This window comes from Odontesthes bonariensis, chromosome 1 (genome assembly GCF_027942865.1).
Source record: "Odontesthes bonariensis isolate fOdoBon6 chromosome 1, fOdoBon6.hap1, whole genome shotgun sequence".
NCBI lineage: Eukaryota > Metazoa > Chordata > Actinopteri > Atheriniformes > Atherinopsidae > Odontesthes > Odontesthes bonariensis.
The window spans coordinates 24,988,739-25,013,613 of NC_134506.1; the positions used below are offsets into that span (position 1 = coordinate 24,988,739).

Consider the following 24,875-nt stretch of genomic DNA (forward strand, 5'->3'; position numbering starts at 1 on the left):
AATCAGCGCAGAGCTCCCCCTCCATCCAATCTGTCTCCGGTACAAACTGTCAAACTGACTGATACAGTAGCTATTGGACAGACGGAACCAAATGAATGACCGGAACAGTCCCACAGTGAGTCCTCAGTAACTCAAATGGGTCTCTTCTCCGTGAGCGTCTGGCCTCTTCGGAACAGAGTGCGGACAGTTCGGACGTGGAGACGAGACTTTTCCACATTTTCTGCTACTTTTCGCAGCTGCGGGGCTCTCACATTGGTACGGTGACATTGTTTTGGGTTATTATGTAAACTCGGTGTCATTACGTAAGCCATGTTTCTCTTAAAATAGATGGATGGGAATTTTTTCGTCACATGAACCGTTTGACAGCTTGGTGCAGAAGTATGAGCCGTGCACCTTGGTTGGAAATCTGTCGTGGGAAAGGCTTTTTTTATTTTATTCCTCAGTGCACAACAGCAAACTCCAAAAACCTCGAACAAACAAACTGGAGCCCTGTTTGTGTATCATTCCTCAGTTGTTTGTACTCCCATGGGATGCTGAGGCTCTGTCCGTTTGATGCTGTAGTTTACGAGTTGATTTCCTGTCTCATGGTGTTCTTTTTGCAGAGGGCATGTCTCAGTTTACAGGCTGGATAGGAGAAGAGAGCCCCTCTGAAATACATCTAGTTAAGGATCCTTAACACCTACTGGTTTACGTTGCCTAGAATTGACAGGCACTATAATTAGTAACTGCTTATGTTTGTTATTAGTGTTATTCGTAGAGTTATTAGTAGTGGCATTGTAATGGGTTTACAAAATTAGGTTAAACGTGACACAGTGCAGTGTACAAATAATGAGATTTAAGTAAACCTGTAGATAACTTTTGGAGGAAAGTACAGGGCGGATTTCTCCAACTAACACAGAAACTGCAATTCATGACTAGTCTGCAACACATCCAGATAATACAGGGCTGTGTCTGATCATTCTCTACCTCATTTTTGCTTTACAACATCCATTACATTGTAGTGGTTTGTTGTAAACGTCTTTCCCTCAGATGTCTTATTGGCTCTACATGCACTTCTAAAATCTTCCTCATCTTTATTTCAGAAGACATCTCTCATCCAAAGGAGATGTGGAGGATTACATCAACACAGTTTCCCACTCTCTCGATTTCTTAGCTCGAACAGGCCACCGAAAGGTAAAAGAAGTGTTCAGTGTTCCTCATCAGGCTGTTCGTGGTATAATGAAGCTAAATGGATGCACGCAGTGACCTAAATCTTTTTGGCCGGTGTGAGGCAATTAATTATTTTCTGTTCCATGTTGAATTTAGGTTTTGAAAAGTTTTTCCCAAAGAATGAAGAGAGCACCAGCAGGAGATCTGTTGAAGGTGAGAAAAGTGCGTCATTGTTAAGAGCAGCACTTTAAAGATCCTGCATTTTCGGCTCTGCTGCAGTTAGTTTTTTTTTTCTGTTTGATTCATGCTGTTTCGATCAAAACACCAAAGGGCAAAACTCACTTGGAATGGAAAGACAGGACCCAAGTGATGATAGCAACCAAAGACGAGGAGGAGGGAAAAAAGAGGGCTCACAGTGGTGGTGGACACGCTTTCAGGTGGGACTCTTGGCCAAAGCCGAACAATATCTGCTTTCTTTTCAGCTCTTCATGAAATGCACTGCGGGGTGATATACAGTAGGACTGATTTTACTGGTTCTCTCTCGTGATTTTTACTTTCCTTGAACATGTTTTTATCCACCAGGAGGATTTTCCCTTGGATGAGGAGACAGTGAGGAACCTTGCGATGGGTGCTGCAGGCATGGCTACGGCTTTTTTGTACTTTCGCTTCAGAAAAACTGGAGTTCAGATCTCCTGGAAGGATTTTGTGGATCACTTCTTGAGCAGAGGCGTGGTGAGAGGCAGAGACTGTTGTACTCTTGGCTTTTTTTCTTTTTTTTTTTTACATCCATTTCGCCTTGTTTCACGTCAACAGATTCATTTTTGTGCTCTCCACACAGGTGGGTCACATGGATGTCGTCAACAAACAGTATGTCAAAGTATTTCCTGCCTGCGGCGTGAACTCATCAGAAGTGGTTAGTTACAAAATAAGCCTGTTCTGTCCTGCTTCTTTTCTCAGAGAGGCTGCAGTCCAACTGAAAAGCCGCACAGTTTACAGAATGAGGTTAGAATGTATAGTTTGCTTCATGTTATACATTTTATGTTGTTTTTGGTGTTCCAGAGCTATTTGTGGTTCAACATTGGCAGTGTGAACTCATTTGAGCATAACTTGGAGATGGCTCAGCAGGAATTGGGTCTTGACACCCCACATAGAATACCTGTATTCTACACGAGTGAAAGTGACGGGTGAGAGGTGGAACTGGACTATTATGCATACAGGATTTGCTAATGTGGGTCCTGGCCTAATTGAAGCTCTCTATTCTACCAACAGGGCAGTCCTTTTAGGTTTCCTTTCAGCCTTACTCCTGGTTGGCTTTTTACTTTTTGCCACACGACAGGGACCAATGGCTGGAGTACGTGGCGGAAGGGGGAAAGGAAACCCCCTCAGCATGAGTGAATCCAAAGCCAAGATAGTTAAAGACAACATCAGTGTTCGTTTTAAGGATGTTGCAGGCTGTGAAGAAGCCAAACTAGAGATCTTGGAGCTTGTCAACTTCCTGAAGAATCCACATAAATATTACGACCTAGGAGCCAAAATCCCTAAGGTGTGTGTTTTCAATTGGTCATTATGGGTTGGTAACGGTTACTAAGCTACCCAAACTCTTGCCCCCACAGATTTTTAATGGCCATTTAGTGCCACTGCGTTGTATCTGAAGTTCTCACACGTGCCTCTGAAAGTGAATGTTTCAGATGCCATAGTAACACCTTGTGTTTTCAGGGTGCGTTGTTATCGGGTCCACCTGGAACTGGGAAGACTTTGCTAGCTCAGGCCACTGCTGGAGAGGCCAGCGTTCCGTTCATCACAGTCAACGGCTCCGAGTTCCAGGAAATGTTTGTTGGCGTTGGACCTGCAAGGGTCAGTACTGAGCTGAATGATCCAACTCTCAAGGAATCTGGAAGCCTATTGGTGGATTACAGACAGTTTCGTCATTTTGGCTAAATTTCTCTTCACTGTTTATGTAATAGATGAGGGATGTGTTTGCCGTAGCTCGCAAGATTGCCCCTTGCATCCTTTTCATCGATGAGATCGATGCAGTCGGCAGGAAAAGAGACAGTGGGAACCCCGGCAGCCAGGGCGAGCGAGAAAACACTCTGAACCAGCTGCTTGTGGAAATGGATGGTGGGCATTTTTATATTATTATTATTATTGATTTATTCCCTATGGAATATTTTACAAGCCATTTGTGTGCTAAATGTTTCTTTTGTTACAGGATTCAACAGTAGGACCGACATAATTGTGTTGGCTGGCACCAATCGAGCTGACGTCCTGGATCCAGCTTTGATGAGGCCTGGACGCTTTGATCGACACATATACATCGGTGAAGTAGAAGCACACAGTCTCAAAGGCACTCAGTCTGCCTTATTTACATTCTCTGCTTATTTCAGCTTTATTCTACCTGTAAATATTCTGTCAGTAAATTGTAACCACGTTTATACGCACCAGTCATGATGTCCTCTTACGTGAATGTGGAACTGGACGTAACTTTGTTAGTTTGTCCTGCTTCTGATGATGTGCTAACCATGGCTTGTTCTGGCTTGTGAAAATTCCCTTCAAGTCTATTGAATTTACATCTTTCTCTCGTGCCTGCTCACCTCATATGTAATTAAAAGCACATATTGCATTATGTGTGCTTTTATCTTTGGATAAAATGGTTAGTTTTTCTGTCTGCTAAGATCTAATTTGCCTGATGGCAGCAGTGTGGGGTGGTTGGGCGGGGCAGGGTCACAATGAGCTACCTGGTTTTCTGTAAAAGAAGGATTAGATAACATCTAACATGAGGGATTGGAAACATCTAGTTTCTCTGTTCTCTTTCCTTTAGTCTGTCTTGTGCAAAACAGACAGTCAGATAATGTTGCTTGAAACAGTCTTGTTGCTCATTAATTTGAGGTGTTATTTTGTATTTAGCTTCTTAACTCATAATGCCTTTGCTTTTAAAACAGAACTAAGCATGTCTAGCCTGCATAAATAACAGACTTTGCTTCTCAGTGTGCTAGAATTCAATAATTATTTAAAGACGAATGCACTGTTTTGGTTCTTGATAAGCTACTCCCACATCCTCTTCCATGTTTGACAGTCAGTTTATGAATTTCCAGTTTCTATGTTTTTGAGGCTGTAAATGTCAGTAAATGTCACTAACTTTATGACCTGTTTGTGAGGCTTACTTCTGCTTTCATACTTCTTACGTTTCACTTGAAGTCATTGAAAGTGCTTAGAGTACATGGGTTTCCATAGACATTACTTACTGAAACTGGGTTGCTAGGCATTTTTTTCCTGTTATACGGGAAAAATGCAAACTGAACAGTTGTATGCTCAATGTTGATTGTTTTTTCTTTTCTACAGGCCCACCAGATATAAAAGGGAGGGCATCTATTTTTAAAGTGCATTTGAGACCTTTGAAGTTGGACCCAGGTATAAATGTGGAGGCTTTATCCAGGAGGTTAGCTGCACTAACCCCAGGTTTTACTGGTGAGAAAAGATGATACATGTTCATGTTTCCATATGCACACCATTTAGTCCACAAAATGTCTGAAAATCATTTGTCTAGAATTCTGTCGTTTATCAGAGAAAGTTCAGATTTAAATGATTCGCAAATTATTAGGTTTTTCTCCTTCCATTATACGCTACATCCCAACTTTTTTGGAAAGGGCGTTCTATCATTACCTAATGTGTGATCTCTGCCTGTCTCTTTCAGGGGCCGAAATTGCTAGTGTTTGTAATGAAGCCGCTCTGAATGCTGCACGTCACTCCAGCCAGTTTGTCAATACGAGGCACTTTGAGCAGGCAGCTGAGAGGGTCATTGGAGGTAAGGTTAACATCTAATACCTTCAGTAGAGTGCATCTATCTATCTATCTATCTATCTATCTATCTATCTATCTATCTATCTATCTATCTATCTATCTATCTATCTATCTATCTATCTATCTATCTATCTATCCATCCATCCATCCATCCATCCATCCATCCATCCATCCATCCATCCATCCATATTTAAAAGTTTTGAATATTTTGGTATATTTGGTAATATTAAGTTTTCTCATCTATTTTATATAAATTATTGCCATTGTTGGTGCCGTTTGTATTTTACATGTATATGGATTGTGTGTATACTGTTACTGTGCAGTAACTGAGGAGACCATGCTGTCACACAGTAGCATTTCTGTGCTTTGGAGCTTCATACATTACTCGATGATTAAGTCTCGATGATTCAAAAAAGCTGTGAAGGATTTTATGCACTACTTCGAGGACATTTTTCCTGTAATTGTATCTGCTACACAGTCAGTGTACTTCTGTAAGACGTCCACTTTGCTTTCAGGTCTTGAGAAAAAGACTCAGGTACTTCAGCTTCCAGAGAAGACAACGGTGGCGTATCATGAAGCTGGGCATGCCGTCGCTGGCTGGTTCCTCGAGCATGCTGATCCACTGCTGAAGGTATTAGGTCCATTTCAAACCTGTTCTTCCTTGCACACAGTCCTATTCTAATCAGTCTTTCTCTTAATTTCGTTTGTTACCTTCTACAATCTGATAACCTGCAAATTCTTTCATTTATCATATTGTTTAAACCAGCTGATTAAAGTGTACTCCATCAGGTGTCCATTGTTCCTAGAGGGAAAGGTTTGGGTTATGCACAGTATCTACCAAAAGAGCAGCACTTGTTCGCCCAGGACCAGCTGTTTGACAGAATGTGCATGATGTTAGGCGGTCGAGTGGCTGAGCAGGTCTTCTTTCATCGAATCACCACCGGAGCGCAAGACGACCTCAGAAAGGTCACACAGTCGGCCTACGCGCAGGTAATCATTCCACTTTAGAACAAGCCAAATCAGTTATTTATTTGTAGTAACAAACAAGATTTTTCCCAGGAATTAAAGCACATAACCATCACGATCATTGCTGAGATAGAAAGGAAACTGCAGTGTTTGCGATATGACGTGAAGAACTTGCCATTTTCTTGTACAATAATTTTTTGGGTCCCTCTCACGGTAATAATTTCTGTCTATATTTTAGGTTGTACAGTTTGGAATGAATGAGGCAGTGGGCCAAGTTTTTTTTGACCTCCCTCAGCAGGGAAACGCAGTAACCGAGAAGCCTTACAGTGAATCTACTGCCCGGCTTATTGACCAGGAGGTCCGCATGCTCATAGACGCTGCCTTCCGGCGAACACATCAGCTCATCGTCGACAAGAAAGAAATGGTGGAAAAGGTTTGAGTTGTGTTCTCTTTGAACAGAGATGTCTCAGAGAAAGGGGAAGCACAGCAAATCACAGAAGAGAATTAACTTGTCTCTGTTTTGCCAGAACATTAACACAACTGTCAGGATGATCAGCTGCATAACCTTTTTTTTGTTAACTTGAATTTCTAGTTGCAATTTTATGTTTTAGTATTAGGAATTACTGTTCATACTAACAGTCCACAGCCTCTCGAGTATTTTCATTATGAAGGAAGATGATCAGGAAGTCTGCTGTTATCAAACCAGATGCATAAAAATGTTAAATTGACATTTTTAATTGACTAAAGTGTTTGTCTTCATTTAATCATTTTTGCACTGCAGGTTGCAAAACGTCTCCTAGAAAAAGAGAAGCTAGACCGGGCTGACATGGTGGAGCTTTTAGGACCTCGTCCCTTTAAAGATAAGTGCTTGTACGAGGAGTTTGTTGAAGAGTTGGGGGAATTTGAAGAGGACACCCCACTACCCGAAGGACTAAAGAACTGGAACCAAAACAAAAGGGATGAAAAACACCCGTAATATTGACGGTCAGCCCTTTACTTGTTGTTAGACGTGTGGCATTAAAGCAAATAGCCCCCTGCGAGTGCAGTACCATTTCATCTGGATTGCAGAAGTGGACACTATCTTCAAGACGAAGGAAAGAGATTATCACTCAAGTCTCTCAGGACCGAGATTATCTAATGTGCAATTCTTTCACTGGAATTTCTATGTGAAAGTGGTAGCCTAAATGTAGCTGATGGTGACGTCTGCAGCCTCCATCCATGCTCTGATGCAGTCTTTAAGTTCAAAGGTCCATCGAAAGGAAAGTAGTAGAGCTTAAGTTAAATCAAATTTGTCGGTTCATTTTATATTTTGACCCTAAGTACAGCAGTAAACAACTATTTGCTGAGCATACACGTTTGGGGTTTTCTCCAGTTAAAAAACACTCCCACAAAGAAGGGGGGAGTCCTCTTTTTCTTATTTCTATCCAATCATTCTCCATTTTCAATGGAAATTTTCAACAGAGTCTGTGCTTGTTTGGTCTTCAAAGTCCCACAAATGAATTATTTTGGTGAGAACGTTTTCAGTGTCAGCCACAGCTCTATTTTCCCTGAGTGGAAAAAACTTTTTTTTAAAGATCTTTTATTCCCCAGTGTTTTTTTGAAAGTTACTTTTAGGACCATCTTTAGATTTGCATGTTCACATGCAAGTGATGTTGCAGATATTTTTCTATCACACACACTTAAGTTTTTCCTCCCCTCCCTCATACTGTAGTAGTTTTGGGTTAAGAGGTAGAATTTAGAGCAATCAGAAACTTAAGGTTGAAGGACTGTCATTTCAGCTTTGGGAACAGCAGAGCTGAACATGAATCAAATACGAGTTTTAAAAAACTGGAATAGCAAGCTGCAGATATTTAATCCTTCATTCACTCGCTCATATTTCCTCTGAAGAACTCGTTGATCTCTGCATTCTAATATTGCAAAATGATTTTAACAGTTTTATTCATGAAGGGGAATGAGTATTTTCTGTTCTTGATGAAAAAAAAAAAGTGAGCAATAACTCAACATTCCATGAGCAGTAATGTATTAATACTATTTATTAACATGTCAACAAATTTATCATAATCAAACATAATTTACTGTCAATAGTGATTTATTTGTTTACCTTAATTGTTAGCCAAGAAAACTGAGCTACTTAAGCATTCATGTAGCATTTTGATTAATATATTCTTTGTATGTGAATCCTATGAAGCACATATAGGATTTCAGTCATAATGGTGTCATACATAGGCTTGTTGTTCCCTAACTGAATAGACATGTTTAATATAAGGCATCACTTGAACTTGTTCCTTTCAGAATGATACTGTAAAATTTTAATCCTCCAGATGATGATAAAAAAGGAAGTGCCAGATGAGAAGAGGTGGTTGCATTTGAATGCAAATGTTTGAAATGTTTGTAGCGTGGCCTTTTGACAGTGTATTGTTTTTGCCTGATGAATATTTATAATGCAGATTATTTATTTTATAAGAATCGAAGTCCAATATGTCCTGTTAGTCTCTTTCAGTTCAACCATGACCAAATGATCCAAGCAAATTCATGTCCTAAAACGCCAGAGTACTGTTTTGACTCCCAGCAGCAAAGCTTGAACAACATTTCATTGCAGCATTAATGCTTGCCTTACGTGTGTGATGCTGTCACATGTGTGTGAGACCTTCATGACCCACTGAAATTTACGTAATTTTGTTTGCACAGATGATTGTAATTATTAGGAGTTAAGACCCCAGCAATAGTTGCGCTACACAAATTAAAATATTCTGGTCATTTAAAATGTAAGAAATAGTTGATTTCTCAGTGTTTTTACACTACGAGCCACATTCACAGACAGACACACACCTTTTCACAGTATTACAGGATATGCAGTGTATTTCTCTATCACACACAAGCACACAACGTTGGAAGCATAGGAGGCAACAGGGAGTCCAGCCTATTTGGACACTTCGACCACCAACTCTTCCTCTTGAACTACAGGTTGATGACAATATAAATCATACAATGAGCCATGTATATATGTTTTTATTTCACCTTCAGCCATGCCAGTGTCACTTTTGATCCTTGTGTTACAGCATTCAGAATTATTGGCACTCCTGGTAAGAGAAGCTTAACATGCGACAAATAAATCAAGTACACAGCTATTCCTTTGCTGGCATAATATCCAATATAAGAAATACTGCATCCGAAGTTCATTTCATCATAACAAAATTTTTGGCACTTTCTTTGTTTTTGGCATTCACACAAATCCATCAGAGCGTGATACGATTCAACCCTCATTTCTACATGTCTGGATGGATTTTAACTTCAAACCTTAGGATAATGTTGACCATCCTCACCGAAGCGTGCGTGTCGTCCATCATTTTAAAAATAAGGAAAATGGGGGAAAAAAAAGAGAATGTTACAGAGTATTGCATTGAGCTGCTACTTGGTCTGTTTATCATTTTCAGTCATCTGCACCAAATGCCAATAATTCTGGGGGGTGCTGGAAATACAATTCAGTGAAAGAAGTGCAATATTTGAGAGAGGCATTTAAATTACAACACACATTCTTCATTTAGATGGAAAAGTTATGATGAACTAAAACCCACACACCCTTAGCTCAGGTTACTCACTAGAGGCAAAAGAAAACCCTGTTATGTTTACAATTCACACTGTAAGTCTTACTAAGCAGTAAAATATTTCAAGTTGAACATTTCTGTTGATTTATGCTTCATCTCATGTCCTGGTAATTCAGAATGATTCATATTTTCTGTACGCCACAGGGAAGGTCTAGCATCACACTGTGGACATGACTTATACTGCTATTCTCTCTGTGCCCGCCCTGAGGGGCTGTGAGGATGAAGGTGTTGTTACTCTGTTGACCTTATACCCTGTCTGTCATCTGAAAAACAAAGCATGAAATTGTCTGGTAGCCCAGAGTGCATTAAGAACCCTTTGCAAGTAGAAGACAATGATTGCATTGGGTTTGTTCACTGTATATGTGACAAAAGGAGGACAGGGAGAGAGGAGAGTGTGTGTATTGCACATCTCAAGAACTTCAGAGCAGAGAGCACAGTGTCCAGAGTTCAGCCTGACCTCGCCAGCACCATGGAGCATTTTGTGAGAGCGCTGTGGCAGATGGAGGCCTCTTGGTCCGCTTTGAGTTACCACTCTGGCTGCGTGTCCGACTCTGGGTTTTCTCTCACTCCGGTCATTTCGCATGAGACGTCATGGTTGCTTTGGCCTTTCCAGCTTCATTAAAGGCTCTGCGGTGTCTGAGTCACTGTGGTGCTTTCGTTCTCGTGGAGGCTCGACTTTGCTGCAACGTGTCCACGAGGGCGAGCGCATGTACCCAGCCCGGGGCAGTGCAGGCTGGTGGGGACCTGAGAACCGAACACAGTTTTGTTTTTTTCTGGCCAGAGCATTTCACACCAAAGTCTTTCTTTGAAAGCAAAATTATACGCACACAACATTTCTAAATAGCCTTTTTTAGCCACTAAAAACTCCCTCCATGGCCCTATTTGTAAAAAATAAATAAATAAATAAACAAGAAAAAAGATCAAAAAGAATCAGGGTCATGGGAACCCATGGCTGACATGTCACTGAAATTAATTTCACGGTTTTGTGGCCATTGCTGTTTCAGACCACTGGGTGGGGATGTCGAACCTAGCGTGATGAGAACAAAGCAGCTGGGAATGCCTGAAAGCGTGCTGCCTTTCACTGCACATACCACCCTAATGTTTGGTCTCAGCAGGCATGTGTGTCTGTGACTATGTGAACCACAAACACATGTAAATTGCTTTGTAGAACTCAGAAAAGGTTAAAAAGGCGCTATATAAAGCGTGGACTATGTATCACTTATATCTCCCAAAGGCACATCCATATCGTCTCGTGCATTAGAGACTGAGACAACAAAAGAGAGAAATGGGTGGGACAAAGACGAATATTGATCTTAGACGACTATAATAAAAGAGATATCATCCTGCTCAGCAGCAGGAAAGACTCTGTGGCAGCATGTGCCATGAACACCTGCTAATGTGTTTATGTTGCTGCATAAATGTCTGTATTGTGTGAAAGCTATATTTATATAACTGTGCAACTGTGTAATGCACAACAGAAACTGCATTTCTTCTCCCTTGATGTCAGCTGGAAAGACTGATGGAAAATAACACACACTGGAAAGAGTATTTGCACATTAAAGTATATCCCCACAAAATGAACAGATTCTGTTTCTTTTGTGTCTCTTGTTCTCTTGCTGAAACAAACATAGACGTCCTAAGCTCTGAAGACACTGCTATATTCTGTTTGGTGAGTGTGAGCGCTCACTGAACATAACGTAATGTTACTCGCTCTTTCTAATTTGCTCCAATTTATAGGGCACAGGGTAAATACCCAAAATGAAATGTATCTTCATATTAGGCGAGGGTCGCTCACGAGAGTGGTTGTTCGGCAATAGGAAGGTTGCTGAACTGATCATCAGACTCCAGACTCAACTTGTCAAAGCCAGGTTACTCAACCCCACATTGGCCCGATGTGTCCCTCCTTGTAATTGCTCCATTTGAAAGTCTCTGCAGGATGAATAAATATAAATTTGTGCACGAGCACATGCACTTGAACTGTTTGAGAGAAAGACTGTCTGTTCACCGTGCATCAGGAAAAAGAAAAAGCATTTTTGTGATTTACTCATGCTAATTTTAGCACAGTCCAACCATAGTTTGTGAAGTATTCGCCACAGATAATGATCTCTAAAGTCATTACAAGCCTGGAGCAGTCCTAAAGGCAGCTAATTTAGCTGGAATCCGACCTTTTACATTCAATGAAGCTTTTATAGTCAGACTCATGCTCCCGGAGGATGAATATCACTGCATGGCACAAGAAAGAAAAGCAGCTGTTGCTGCACTCTTTGTGGTATAAAACTTAATAGTCGGCTAAAATTCTGACAACAACTCAAGCTGTGACATCACTGTAAGTGTTGGGTCACAGATGGCAGGTAAGCAACGTCTGCTTTTACATCACTGATGAGGGCATAGTTGCATTCTCACTGTCTGTGCTATGATATTTCGTCCTCCTTCAGTGCAAACACAAAGTGTCACAGATTGGACACTCTGAGGACAAACTGTCTCACAATGTAACAAAACAATATCACCAAAGGATTCAAAAATCTACCATTTGTTCTTTCACAAAACAGTTATCAGCTCTAAAATGACTCCTGTGTAAATAAACAAATCAACAAGACAGAAAGACAAATGACTATAATCTGCTATGTCATAGTTACAACCATGTTACTGTTGCAGTGTTGCGCATGTGGTGGGGATTCAGGGATGTGGGTAAAGTTCATGGTTCATCAAACCCATTTAAAACAAAGGCCAAACCTACTGGAAATAATCAGCCTTTTGTTCAGTTACTCTAGAGCTGCTCTAGAAAAAAAAAACTTGATGAATCTGCTCTATGTGTGTAGGATTCTAGATACTGAACATACTCTCCCAATTAACAGTCCTAATAATAGTAATGCCATTTATATTGAATCTGAATAAAGACATAAACTGTTAATTGCTTAAAGTGTATGAGAGTAACGTGAGGAAAAAAAAAATATATATATATATATATATATATAATGACACCGGCAGAACAAACCAAACAAGACACACGCATATAAAAAGAATGGGAGAGATGTTTTCCTTGCATTATGATAAGTGTTTCAATGGATTTTGAAGGAACAGGCCTTGTTTCCAGAAGGGGAAAATAAATTATTTAGGAGCCCGCATTTAGCTTGAACTCAGTCACCCATCTTCTGCACCCCTCCCCTTTAACCGTTGTCTCAACCCATACATGCACTCAGCGGTTTCCCATGCAGCCTTCTGCTCATACAGTGCAGCTCTATGCTGCCTGACCCACCTTTTGCAATGCAAATTGACACAGAAAATAATTAAATTCAGATTCCATACTGATAGCATGTGCAAACTCCAACCCTTTTGCCATTTCATTATACAGCCTTTTTCCTAATTCATTTAGTCAAATATGAGTTCCTCTATCATGTGAAATGAAAAAACACGCATGCTTCACATCATTCTTTCTGCCACAAAAATACTTTACATAAAAACTAAACATATCTTTTCGATCATATGGCTCGCTTTAAGTCTATAACTTTGCATAATGCTCTGCAGTCATTTTCAGGGCTCAATTTATGTGAGATTGTCATCATTCCTCATTGTAAGTCATACTCAAGCCGGATGCAGCGATATTCAGAATAAAAATGAAGGCATGCTAACAACAAAGGGGGATGGAAACATAATGTGTGACTGTAGAAATGGTTCACATCCAGAGTTTTTAGGAAACAATGCACTCCACTGATTGACACATTTTATGTAAAAAGTTGAAAGACTTCCAAACTACACAGAAATGTTTTCTTCATTCTCAGATGGCTGAGCTATTTTTATTCAAGGTAGAAATACACAAGTGAATGAAGAACGCTCATCATTGTTAGGTTGAGTCTTAGATTATTTAACAACAAAAACCAATCACTGAATTTGTCACTCTTGTTGTTTTTTTCCCCTTGTGGATCAAAGTTGATCAGCAGAGAGCAGAGTAGCTGATTTGAGGCTGCTACTGAAAAGCAGCCACAATATTTGACCTGTGATTTACCGGAGGCTCAGGAAAGTAAGTTGAAGTGGAATAGTTAAGGGAGGGACGCAAGGTAAAAGTGTTTGCTTTGGTAGGATGGGTTGAGATCATTTTCTTTGGCATTTAAAGGATGTGACTTTTCATGGAACTATCATCTCTAAAAGAAAATATGTCTTTGAATCTTAGCAGTTTGCTATAATTCATCATTACATTTGCACCAAAATACTTATTGATAAAGACTGAAAGTGGTATTGACATTATTTTTGATAGTTAATTTAATATACTTCAACTTTACAGAGTACAGTGCTGCCAAGTTTTCTCCAATCCAGTTTAAAGCTACTATAACTGACAGTTCTGTAATGACAATGTGTCAGGTGGCACCCCGGAACAATGGGTTAATATGGAAGAAGTTGCTCGTATGACCCTACAGATAAAGAATTAACACCTGTCTCTGCAGTTCCCTGCAGCTCAACTAAGTTTCAATGTGAATTTCAGCTCATTGTTTGTGCTCACTGTTCAGCCTGCAGCTTGTTTTGTTCCCTTTCACCACAGTCATGGAGTTGTTTTCAGCAGCAACTAGTTGCTGTTTGCTGTGATGAAGCTAACTGTGCAGAGGCAGCAGACAGAAACAAAGCAACTACGTGGTAAACATAGTGGGACATTTAATAGCTGCACAGCCAGACACTTCAGTGAAGAGTTTTTGGAGGGTGAACACAGCTGCTATCAGACCAAAATTCAACTGGAAACACAACGAAAGAATGTTGCTCCAAAACTGAAAAGAATGTGATAATATATCAGTGTCACCTTTACAGTTTGTCTTTCCTAGGACTTCAAGTTGAGAAAAAAAATTTGATTTAAGTCAATCTGTTGGTATTACCATCTAGAATAACTGAGTAATGCATGAACATGCAGTACTGTACAGACTTTAGTGCCATCAAATTTGTAATATGGCAAATATTTTTCATAAAATAATAAAAGGTCTGAGATTTTCAAGTCATTGCATTCTGTTTTTATTATTATTAGTCTACACAATATCACGTCTTTTTTAGAATTGGGTTGAACAAAGACACAAAGCAGTAAGTGGCAGAGGTGCTGCAGGCAGCAGCATATAACACAGATGCCACACTATGTCCAGAACTTACTCTTATTACTCTGTGCCATGATTGCATTAGTAATAAACAGAAAACAATGGGAATGGAGATAATGGTGCTGTTGAAGAAGGCAGTGCATCGCATAAAGTGAAGGTGAGTATGAGAATGAGACATGAATCTGGTCATACAAAATCTGTCTGGTGGGATTCAGTGGATTTTATCAGTAGAGTCCAATCACTTACAGTAATAATCCCTGCATACGTGTCCTCAACTCCTCAGTTTCCTCAACTTTTGACTTGCTCACAGCGCTCCCATGCAAGCTAGCCTGCCATCACCTCAGCATGTGGACTGAACTGTTGGCAAATCTCTTTAATATCTGACCCACATCTGCCCTCTACTTGCCCATGAGATGGACCTTTAAATCTTGAGCTCACAGGAAATACAGTATACATGCGAAAAAGGCAGGAGTGTCAGAGGGTACAGTTCACCTTCCATATGCAGGATGATGTTCGCCGGTAATACTTAGAACCATAAAAGCCTCTTCAATATGCACAAGACCCATCTACCGCACTTGAATAATCTGACTAATATGGGATTGGTTTTCTTGAAGAATAGGATGTGATCTCTTTGTTATCTGTTCCCATTATCAAATTACTAGTCAGTTTACCCATGAAACTTTCAGTCACATGACATCTCAGATTGTTATAGCACTTAGGACCCTGCTGGGCAATAATGATATGAAACTCCATGACGCACAAACACACACACACAGACATACGCTTGCATGTCTTTTAGGTCCTGGAATGGATGGCACAACCCCACAACATGACTGTGTAGAGTACACTTTTTGCTTCTCCCCACTCAATGTCATTGTTTCCTTCTCTTTACCTCATTACTCTTCCCTCAGTCAAATGATGTGCAGGAGCTTTTGGGACAAAATGATGCGAAAACTATTCCACTAACAAAGGAAATGGTTTGTCATAATTTGTGAAGGTATACATGTGAATCTGTTCATTGGCCATTAAACAACAGATGTCTACACACCTTCACAAAAAACTAAAATGTAAAAATGCACGTGTATGTCTACATATTTGTTAATTAAAAGTAGCTTGAACTTACTGCATGGCTAAAAATTCAGTGACTTCATGAAGTGAGAAGATTCATTAAAGTCTACTGTTTTCCCTGCCATCCTTTAGAAAATCCAAAAGGTGTATTTGCAATAAAGGGTGATATCCTCTCTTCTTAATCCCTCTCGTTAATTGTAACATGTACACTTCATTATGGAAGGCCTTACCTGCTGGAGACTCATTGTGGTTTTCGTCATCAGAGTCAGCAAAGACTTCAGCCAGCTCCTGATCAGACATGTCTGTCAGCTCAGTCAGATCCAGGAGGTCAAAGTGCACCTCTAAAGACGACACACTGCTCAGAGGTTCTGTGAGACACGGAGCAGAAACAGCATGCTTTTAGTGTGGAGGAAAGCTAAGAGATTAAAAGTAGACACTTATTACTGCTGACCGTGCAGAAGCAAGGCCTGTTCTTAAAAGAAGTGGGGGGAAAAGCTGCAGATATTTTCAACAGCTAATGAAAGCTGCTCTTCAATCTCTCTTGTAATCAGATAAATAGCCGTCTCTTTTAGTACTACGGTAAAATCTATTAAATTTTTACTCATTCATCCACTACATCTCTTGTGGAGCCAACTTCAGAAATTTTCCACTTGGAGTACATTTCTTGAATCTGCCTCTGTGCTCGCGCCTGTTCGGTAAGTGTCGCCTGTGTGTCATCACGCGCAGCGGCCAAAGAACTGAAATGAGAGCTTGGTGGAGATAAAAATAGCCACTTCTTTAACGTGCTGCAATCTAATTTGTCTCTTGTTCGTGTTGCACCTGTGTGTTCTGATTCTTCAGCAGGCAGAACTCTCTACTGCTGCACACAACAGGGTCCTATTCACATGTAGTTCGGATCTATGTGCATGACTCAGTGTTCCAACCAAGCAGCCACAGAGGCTGAAACATCAGAAATGTTATTCTAATGAGCGTAAAGAAAAAATTTACTCAAAGACTCATGGATTGCACACATACTGTACATAAAGGGTTCAATTCAAGAGCATCTGCTTGTCTCAGCAACACCAACATGAGCAACCACTTTGTTTTAATAGAGCTGGACTAATCTATCACTGTAATGAGAGAAGTATCTAAAGCAGATGGAGTGTGCTTACTTTTCCTAAGAAATCGAGGACACCAGCTTGCCATGCAAAGTCAAGTCTGAAGCGAACGTGTCACTTCATGTTCATGGGTAAGACTTGGTGGAGAAATATAAGGGTTGTGTGACAGGCTGAAAACTGTTATTAGCTTTTGCTGTTTGCATGCTGTTTTACAGGCTGTTTCAAAATGAGGAGGCAGAGCCCACTCTCCTGCTGCTCTTTGTCTGCTGCACTTAATTCCCTGCATCCTCCTTCCGAACAGACCACATATTGATTTATACACGACTATTCATCACGCTGAGACAGTGACTCGTCAATGTGCCATGTGTCAAATATATTAAGAACACCATCAAGTGCTGGGAGACTCAAGGCATGAAAACACGGCAGCAGCGGCCACGAGAGAATACAAATGTAGAGAATATAATACAACTCTGCTTAGTCTAAAGACACTTCAATAAAAGGTTGTAGCAGACAATTTTAGGTTGAAAAACATTTTTGAAAATGTACTTGATGTTCTCATCACTCTAGATCACTTCTAAAATCTGGTTATGAATATATTTTCCTTTTTCTACATACTGTGAGGTGCTTGTTCGTGGTTACAGGTCTTCGACGCCCTTTTTGGGAAATAAGAGGAATCTAAAGGCAATAAAACATGGAGGAAATTGTGGAGGAGGAAATGAAGGGAAAAGCGGGAGAGGCAGGATGATGAAAGAAGGAGAGTTGAAGCAATACGTAAGACTATAAATGTAAAACAACAAAAGGGAGAGGAGAAACTGAGAAACAGAGGAGAAACAAAGGAAATAAAAACTAAAAAACTAAATCATCTACCATCCCATTTTCTCTCATCATTTTCTATTGATTCCGGCGTTATTCCCATTCTGCCATGCTTCTTTTTTAACCTCCTCTCTCAAGCTCTTTTTTGCCTTTGGCTTCTTGAATTATTGATCAGCACGTTTCCAATCCAACGCAGAGACGCTGAAAGAACTATCTCCATCTCTGATGGGGGAGCTTTGAGACATCAGTGGGGAGGACTGATAACAGATAATTAATGCTGAGACAACACCCCCACAAAAAAGAAAAAAAAAGAAAGAAAGAAAGAAAAAAAAACCTAAGGACTTTGTGCCTGAAGCTAATGCAAATGATGACTACCTCCTCTTACAGCAAGTAAGAGGCTGGTGTTCCACACTTTCCTTTCTCCACATGTGAAAAGAAACAGAGGGATTCAGCTGAAGGAACAAAGAACAGGGAGGATGGTAAGACAGAGGGGTTCCCATTTGGGGGAAGAAATAAGAGAGTAGGGGGTATGTGCCTTGCATGTTGAATCTCGGCAATCCCCTTCCATCTCTGGCCTGCCTGAGGCTACCAGTCCAGCCTGAGCAGACTGTAACGGTGTATAACAATACAAATGAATAACAATACAATACAATACAATACAAATGAATTAAGGCCTTTTCTGGTCATGGCATATTATCTTCTAAATGTATTTTTGGATGACTGAACTGGCACCATTTGACAGAGGTGTCCATATACATTTCAACCCTAACATGTAAACCATCTGTAATTTCTAACGTTGATAGCGCACCCAACAAAGTGCAGAACAGTGAGTTTGATGGAAGTATATCAAAATTAAAAGATGTCTCATTCCAGTACAACATGCTCACCACCCGATGAAGAATGTCTGTGTAGATTTCTGCCATCCGGGTCATCGCAATCAAAAGAACTTAAGCCTTTCAAAAGAGTGATCTGAAAATGTTCGGTCCTGTTAAAGAAGTGGGTTTACTGGAAAAGACTTATGTCACATGTTTATAGTTATGAAAGAAACAAGCTTTCATCACAAATATCATTGTTCTTATGACTCCTATTTTCTGCAATGAAAGTGGCTTTCACAGGCAGTGATAGTTCATTCTCTTCGACCAAATCATAATTCTGAAATAGAAACGGTTTTGCGCTGCGCTTTGGCTCAATCACATTGTGACTTTATTTGTGGTTTAGTTCCTGTAAACAATGTGAACTCTAACTTTTATGGGATATTGTAAGATATTTGTTTGTTTTAAGGTATGCTGTTTGCATTGGGCCTAAAAATAAATGTTGCAGATGTCTCAGGAGCAATGTTTGTCCCCCTTTTAGGAAATAAAACAGCAGCACGGCGAGGTAATCTGTGTCATTCTGGATAGAGCTGCCGTGGGATTCTGTAGCACGGTGTGCCAAACGTAAATGAAATACAACAAATGAGCCAGAAGGCTAATAATCTAGTTGAAATCATCTCTTCTTTGGATACAGTTTCAAAACCTTTGTAGATGTTTGAACTTTTAATGTACTTTCTTTTTCTGGTTTTTGGCTTGTCTTCCTCTCTTTCTTTTACCTCTCTTGTCACACATTATTAGCTGACCTGGCGGCAAGATAAGCTAGTTAATGGGTTACATTAAATGGTAGAGACATGGATGTTAGTCTCTGGATGAACTGTAACAGTGAAACAGTGTTTAGTTAGTGAAGCAGATAAAGGTGGCCTTGTCACCCATGTAGCCTCTGTATTTGTCTCTGTGCTTCAGAGGCATGGGAGTTTGGCACATACAGGGAAGCCTCTGTACAGCACTGATGCACAATGAGTCCTTTCAGCTGAAACTGTGGTGCAGAGAGGATGAAGGAACAGAATACCTAAAACAGGCAACGATCATTTTGGTGGATTCAAGACCCGAAGATACACTTGGACTGTACTGTGTGAAAGATGCGGAATTGCCCGTCACTTTTGAAACTATTTTAAAAAACAGTCCTCTGACCTCTTTCCTTATATCCCTTCTTGAAAACTATTGCTACCGAACAGATAAAATAAATTTTCAAATAAATTCCCACCTTTAAAACATCTGTAGCACAGTTTACAAGCCAATGAACATCCTAATCTGTGCTTTTCTTTTCCCCTTTTCCTGGTACTTACGTCTCTTCTCACTGATGTGCAGCAGGCTAGCAGTGTGCCCGAACAGGCTGCCCTCTTCCTCCCCTGATGGGTGATGGAACAGCTCCTTGGATAGGTCACCTGAGCTGGACGGCTTCAGCAGCTTCTGGATATCTTTATTGGGCTCTATCGTCACATAGACCCAGAAGCAGATAATGAGAGTGAAAAAACACACACACACAAATGTAAAGTTATTGATCATAGGATATTAGACTTGTCAGAAAAGTGTACTTCACATTTTAAAGTGCATCGCTCTGTGAGGCATCACAGTAATTCAGAGAAGCAAATTGGGGTAAATAAAGGGAGAAAGCACTTCAGGATTTACAGCGCAGAAAGATATTAACTCCTGCTCCTGTGTTTATCAGTCATCTTAAGTGATAATCTGCTTGTATAACCACTGGTATATGCTTCCAACTCAGAAACCAGCATGTCATTAATCCCCTGGTACAGTACCTGTATCCTCACTCCATTTCTTAACAGCTTAACTGGTAAACAGTCCATATAGCAACAGTTTCAGGTTATGATTTAATATGAACATGAGTAACAAATCAAAAATGTGTGGACAAATGTTTCCTTAAAGAAACATTTAACTCTGCATTTAACTTCTGAGTCACAGTCATGCTCTGTGGTGTGAATAAACATGTTGAGCAGCCAAAGTTGACTGTGATTTTGTAAGATGGCAAAAAAAAAGGAAAGCTCATTTACTGTTAGAAAATGGATGGCAGGAGCCATCAAAAGATGCGTTTCAACCAAAATGAGCTGTACTTTTAGCCCAAAGGACTTCTTTTTTTTTTTAAATTGAGGAACTAAAATGGGTTTTTTCCCCTTTCTCCTAACTGATCTGTACTGGGCCTACAGTTGTTTTTGAGAAATAGGGGTGAACTTTAGACATACAGTGCAGTGAAGTCATTAGTGAAATAAAGGAGGATATTTTCAGCTGTACTAAAATGTGGCAGCTTCCTTCAGGCTTACTCTGAGGATCGACTGCTTTAGCTTGTGGTTTGAGAACTTAACTGCAGTGAAACAGTCTGAAAATTACTTTTTTTATGTCCCTTATTCACTTCTTTGTTCTCCTAATCATCCTTCACTTTGACTGCGTGACCAGTGCAGCTGCTGCAGCTACTGCTGTACCCTCTCAGCTGACTTGACCTGAATGGCCAGATTAGAATGTTTTGGTCACAGCAACTCCTGTAATACACCCAAAAATTAAATAAATTTCACAAGTTTGGTCAGAGATCACCCGTCAGATGACTGAGATGACCTGCAGATGTAAAACACTTTGAAAGCTTGGAGATTACCAGGAGATTACCCGGTAAGTATCGAGACTCTCATAAATGTAGCCTCCGGATAAAAGCCATTTTCTATTCGGTTCAAATATCTCCATGGTACTTTAGTCGCTGAAATTGAAACATTGGATTCAGGAACTAAGTCTAGTCCCTGGGAAACGTTCATGCAGTGGAAATGCTGCTATAGACTGCCGTCAGTGAATGTGTCTTTTAGTATCGGCACATATGATAACTGTGTAGCTTTAGTAAGAAAGTAAATTTTCTCAGGGGACTAAAAAAGATTTCATATCATAATCATAATCATCAAGACACCAAATGTTGGAATATGTTTTGTAGGAATAGTGTTACGACACTCCAGGGCATGGAATCTGTTCTAGTGACACAAGGTGACCCAATACCAACCTAGAGCACTTTATGTTGGTTTGTCCTGGTATTTGTCATACATCTGTACGTGTGACTATCTATAAACAATGGAAATATATATATTTTTTTAAATTCAACTCCTTGAAAGGAGTTTGTTTCAAATGGCTATGGGCAGATGTCAAATTGATTAAAAGCTACATTTTGCTATTCTAGTTCAAGCTCATCTATGAAGCCGGTTGAAAAATTTCTCAAGCATCTATTCAAAACTCTTCACACAGGCTATTTACAAAGTCTGAAAATAGAAAATACTTCAAAAAGTATGATTTTACATTTGGGAATACACACAAACTCAAAGTTGGTTAAACCTGGATCGAGGTTAAAAACAGCTGAGAACAAACTAGACGTGAAGACCGTATGAGGTAAGCGGAGATGTGCAGACAAGCTGCACAATCAGTGTGAAGAAGAGACAGGGCTATGGGCAGCAATACTGCTACTTAAGAAAACTGTAATAAAGTATTAAAGGCGGAAAAAAACGACAAATATAAACACATATCTACCAGAAATCATGGCTTAAAATACACAGCAGCAATCATAACGCAAAATGGATGCAACACAGTGTGGGAGCACAGCAGTTTTCTGGTGGGCTTTACCAGATGGTTAGCACCATTTTTAATTTCAGAATGTCCCTTGTGTCCCTTGATTGTTGAGTTTCTGTAATACAGATGACTAGATAGTTACCGCTAAGAAAAAGGCAGAGCAGGAAAGATTCCGATTTCACTCTGCGAAGCACAGTGGTTGTTGCTGGCTATTGATTCATTTCCCCTGTGAGAAGCCACACATCCTGATAGACTATAGCTTTACCTCTGCTGTTATAATGAAATGTTTGTTCAATATTTAGACCAGCAGGATTGGTTTCCATTTTCACCTCTGTATTCAGAAAACATTCAGTTCATCGTGTTTTGTCTGTTCATAAATGCTCATATGTGTGCTTTTTTTATTATGTGTCAGGATAAAAATCAGTGACAGACAAAAATAGCTTTTCAGAAAGTCACAGTATCATTCACATGTGATGGAGGTCAAGTTTACACAGATGGCCTGATCGAGCCACCACCTGCTGATGTGTCTGTGAAAAAGCTAGAGTGACAAGTGACAGCAAGTTACTTGTGGTTTCAAAGAAAAACACAGCTGGCTATCATACATGTGTCCTCTTCAGAATCTGTCTGACCGTGTCTGCTGTGACTGTCTGTGACCAAAGCCAACTCTTGGCAGATGGAAGGAAATGCACAGACAGGGAGAGGAGGAAGGCTGACAATGATATACCATGATTATTGCCAAGAGTTTAACTGAATTTAGTGTCTCGGATTAATAAATCAATTGCTGTTGAATGTTGTAGCACAAACAAGAGAAATTAACAAACCTCTCATCACCATTTCTGCCAGTTCATTGCGTTTACTGTGATCTTCTCTCTGTACTGTAGCCTACATTTGATTTCTACCGTACAGTATACCCTGCAGTGACTTGATGGCTCATTGGCACATTTATATGTATATTTAAATCCTACCTCAGTGCGTATTTTATCATGGTAATGACAAACATTTATTGTTTCTCTAACGGGGTGCCCCATGGCCCAGTACCGGGACCCTTTCTCTGTACAACATAAACCACCTGCAAGGGCCGGGCCGGGCCGGGCCGGGCCCTTTCACCACACTAGACCAACACAACAGGGCTGTTACATTTCAAAATGTCAAAAATGTCATGTTATCAATATCATCGCAACATCTATTTGATAGTAATTTCATAGTGCTGGTATTTATTCTATCAGGCAAATACATTTTTGACCGGTATATGTACATAGTTAAAAATCATGCATATTCTCTCTCTCCGATGCATATTTTATAATAAATACAAAGCAGCGGCACTCATATTTTATAATAAAGCACTAAATCATTGTGTACAAGGAATGGGAAAATAAAGCTAACAACACAGTTCACACAATTCATCTGAGTGTTTTCAGAGCATTGTCATCCAGAATAACTTCTAACTCTTATACCCAGTACTAGACATGTAGCAGCAGTTGATTCACCACAGTTGACCTGTTTACCACAATACAATGTGATTTTCAGAAGTCACAGTATGTGACCCAGTTCTGCATGCATCATAATAATGATGTTTACCCTACTTCAATCCCTTCTTAATGACAAGAAATTCCACCAATTTTTTATTGGCAAGTAATTCTGGCTGTCAGCATGAAGAGAATAAGGAGAGATACGTAAAGTAAAATGGAACAAAGCCATGGAAGGAAAATTAATCTCCCATTAAAAAAGGGAGTATCTGCTGAAGTTGCAAATTTTAGTGGCTGCAGAGACAGTGTTTGACCCCAATGTACCATAAAGTGATAGTGGCTGAATGCTAAGAAACAGAATGTCCCTTTACTGCTTTGCTCCACTTTTTACATCTTTTAATTTATCACAGATGATGCTTAGTCTGGTTTACATGGGTGTGTCTTTTAAGGCTCAGATACTATTAACCAACTCTGCATTTTGACAAAGCTGTAATATCATCCCTTAGAATGTGATACAGTGAAATAGTGCAACAAAGGCCACCTTTCTCAGCAGCCCAGCTTTTGCAGGTCAATTTAAAGAGTGCAGGCACAAAAATAACTGTACTGTTAAGCAGTATACCAAACATAAAGTCTAAATGTGAAAATGTATTTTTCATATACAGTAATTGTGCTATTAAACCCCAAATCAGTTATGAGCTTCTCACTAGACAAGAGTTACTCACTCATAAGACAAATTTCAAGATTAGCCTACGAGCCAACAATGAGCCAACACCAGATACAAACACTCTAATTATATGAACAAATAAACACTTTGTTTTCAGCACAAGTCACCCTGAGCAGGACAAGGCACCCAGCAACAGCTATGTGCTCAAAGCTGTGGCAGAGGAAAAAGAAAGGACAGAAAATGGCTCTTACCTGGGCTCCCTGCCCCTCCCTGTGCCTCCATGCAGCTCAGCCAAGAGTGTCCTGTTGTTCACCACACCAGCATCTGCGAGCCGAGGAGACAAATGGGAAGGAGATGCGAAGGGAATGTATGCAAGTCAGTGTGCATACGAGAGAGTAAGTGGGGTGGAGGTGGGTGGATACAGCAAGACCTGCTCTAGTCTGACTCTGTTCCTCCTTCCTTCCTTTTTTTTTTTTTTTTTTTTGTCCGCTGTAGTTTCTAAATGTCCCAAACAGCTGATGTGGGTTTCTTCTCCAGCTCAGTCCACCTGTCCTGCTCTGCCATCAGAGCTGTGTGACGACTGCACTGCCTCACCGAGAGAGTCCACCGCAGACAGGGAGGTGTGGGAGCAGCCACATCGTAGCACATTTCTGAGCCACTTGGCTTGGTGAACGCAGTATTGTGAGGCTCGACTTGGTACAGAACACACAGAGAGAGATCCGGAGCAAAGAAAGAGAGAAAGAGAAAGACAAGCAGGGA

The 24,875-nt window shown here is 40.2% G+C and overlaps 2 protein-coding genes across 2 annotated transcripts; one reads left to right on the forward strand and one right to left on the reverse strand.

Moving 5' to 3' along the window:
• Window positions 1–9,041, forward strand: LOC142377609 (mitochondrial inner membrane m-AAA protease component AFG3L1-like). The gene is made up of 17 exons (XM_075461883.1): window positions 1–255; window positions 1,083–1,173; window positions 1,306–1,362; window positions 1,480–1,586; window positions 1,732–1,881; window positions 1,988–2,062; window positions 2,209–2,333; window positions 2,419–2,692; window positions 2,866–3,003; window positions 3,114–3,267; window positions 3,359–3,466; window positions 4,489–4,614; window positions 4,841–4,951; window positions 5,463–5,578; window positions 5,737–5,937; window positions 6,152–6,346; window positions 6,695–9,041. Exons 1-17 carry the CDS (start codon window positions 136–138, stop codon window positions 6,887–6,889), a joined length of 2,343 nt encoding a protein of 780 aa, XP_075317998.1. The 5' UTR covers window positions 1–135; the 3' UTR covers window positions 6,890–9,041.
• dbndd1 (dysbindin domain containing 1) lies at window positions 8,641–24,875 on the reverse strand. Its single transcript, XM_075461895.1, has 4 exons — window positions 24,368–24,875; window positions 19,724–19,867; window positions 15,886–16,023; window positions 8,641–10,262 (listed from the first exon to the last, which is right to left on the reverse strand). Exons 1-4 carry the CDS (start codon window positions 24,396–24,398, stop codon window positions 10,108–10,110), a joined length of 468 nt encoding a protein of 155 aa, XP_075318010.1. The 5' UTR covers window positions 24,399–24,875; the 3' UTR covers window positions 8,641–10,107.

Bases quoted from the DNA above. Each gene is read 5' to 3' on its own strand.
- dbndd1 (XM_075461895.1), bottom strand. From the start codon at position 24,398: ATGGAGGCACAGGGAGGGGCAGGGAGCCCAG. The intron at 16,024-19,723 runs GTAAGTACCAGG...CGTGTCTCACAG, and splicing joins GCACATCAGTGAGAAGAGAC to AACCTCTGAGCAGTGTGTCG. The intron at 10,263-15,885 runs GTAAGGCCTTCC...TTCGGTTCTCAG, and splicing joins CCACAATGAGTCTCCAGCAG to GTCCCCACCAGCCTGCACTG.
- LOC142377609 (XM_075461883.1), top strand. From the start codon at position 136: ATGGGTCTCTTCTCCGTGAGCGTCTGGCCTCTTCGGAACAGAGTGCGG. The intron at 4,615-4,840 runs GTGAGAAAAGAT...TGTCTCTTTCAG, and splicing joins ACTAACCCCAGGTTTTACTG to GGGCCGAAATTGCTAGTGTT. The intron at 4,952-5,462 runs GTAAGGTTAACA...CTTTGCTTTCAG, and splicing joins AGCTGAGAGGGTCATTGGAG to GTCTTGAGAAAAAGACTCAG.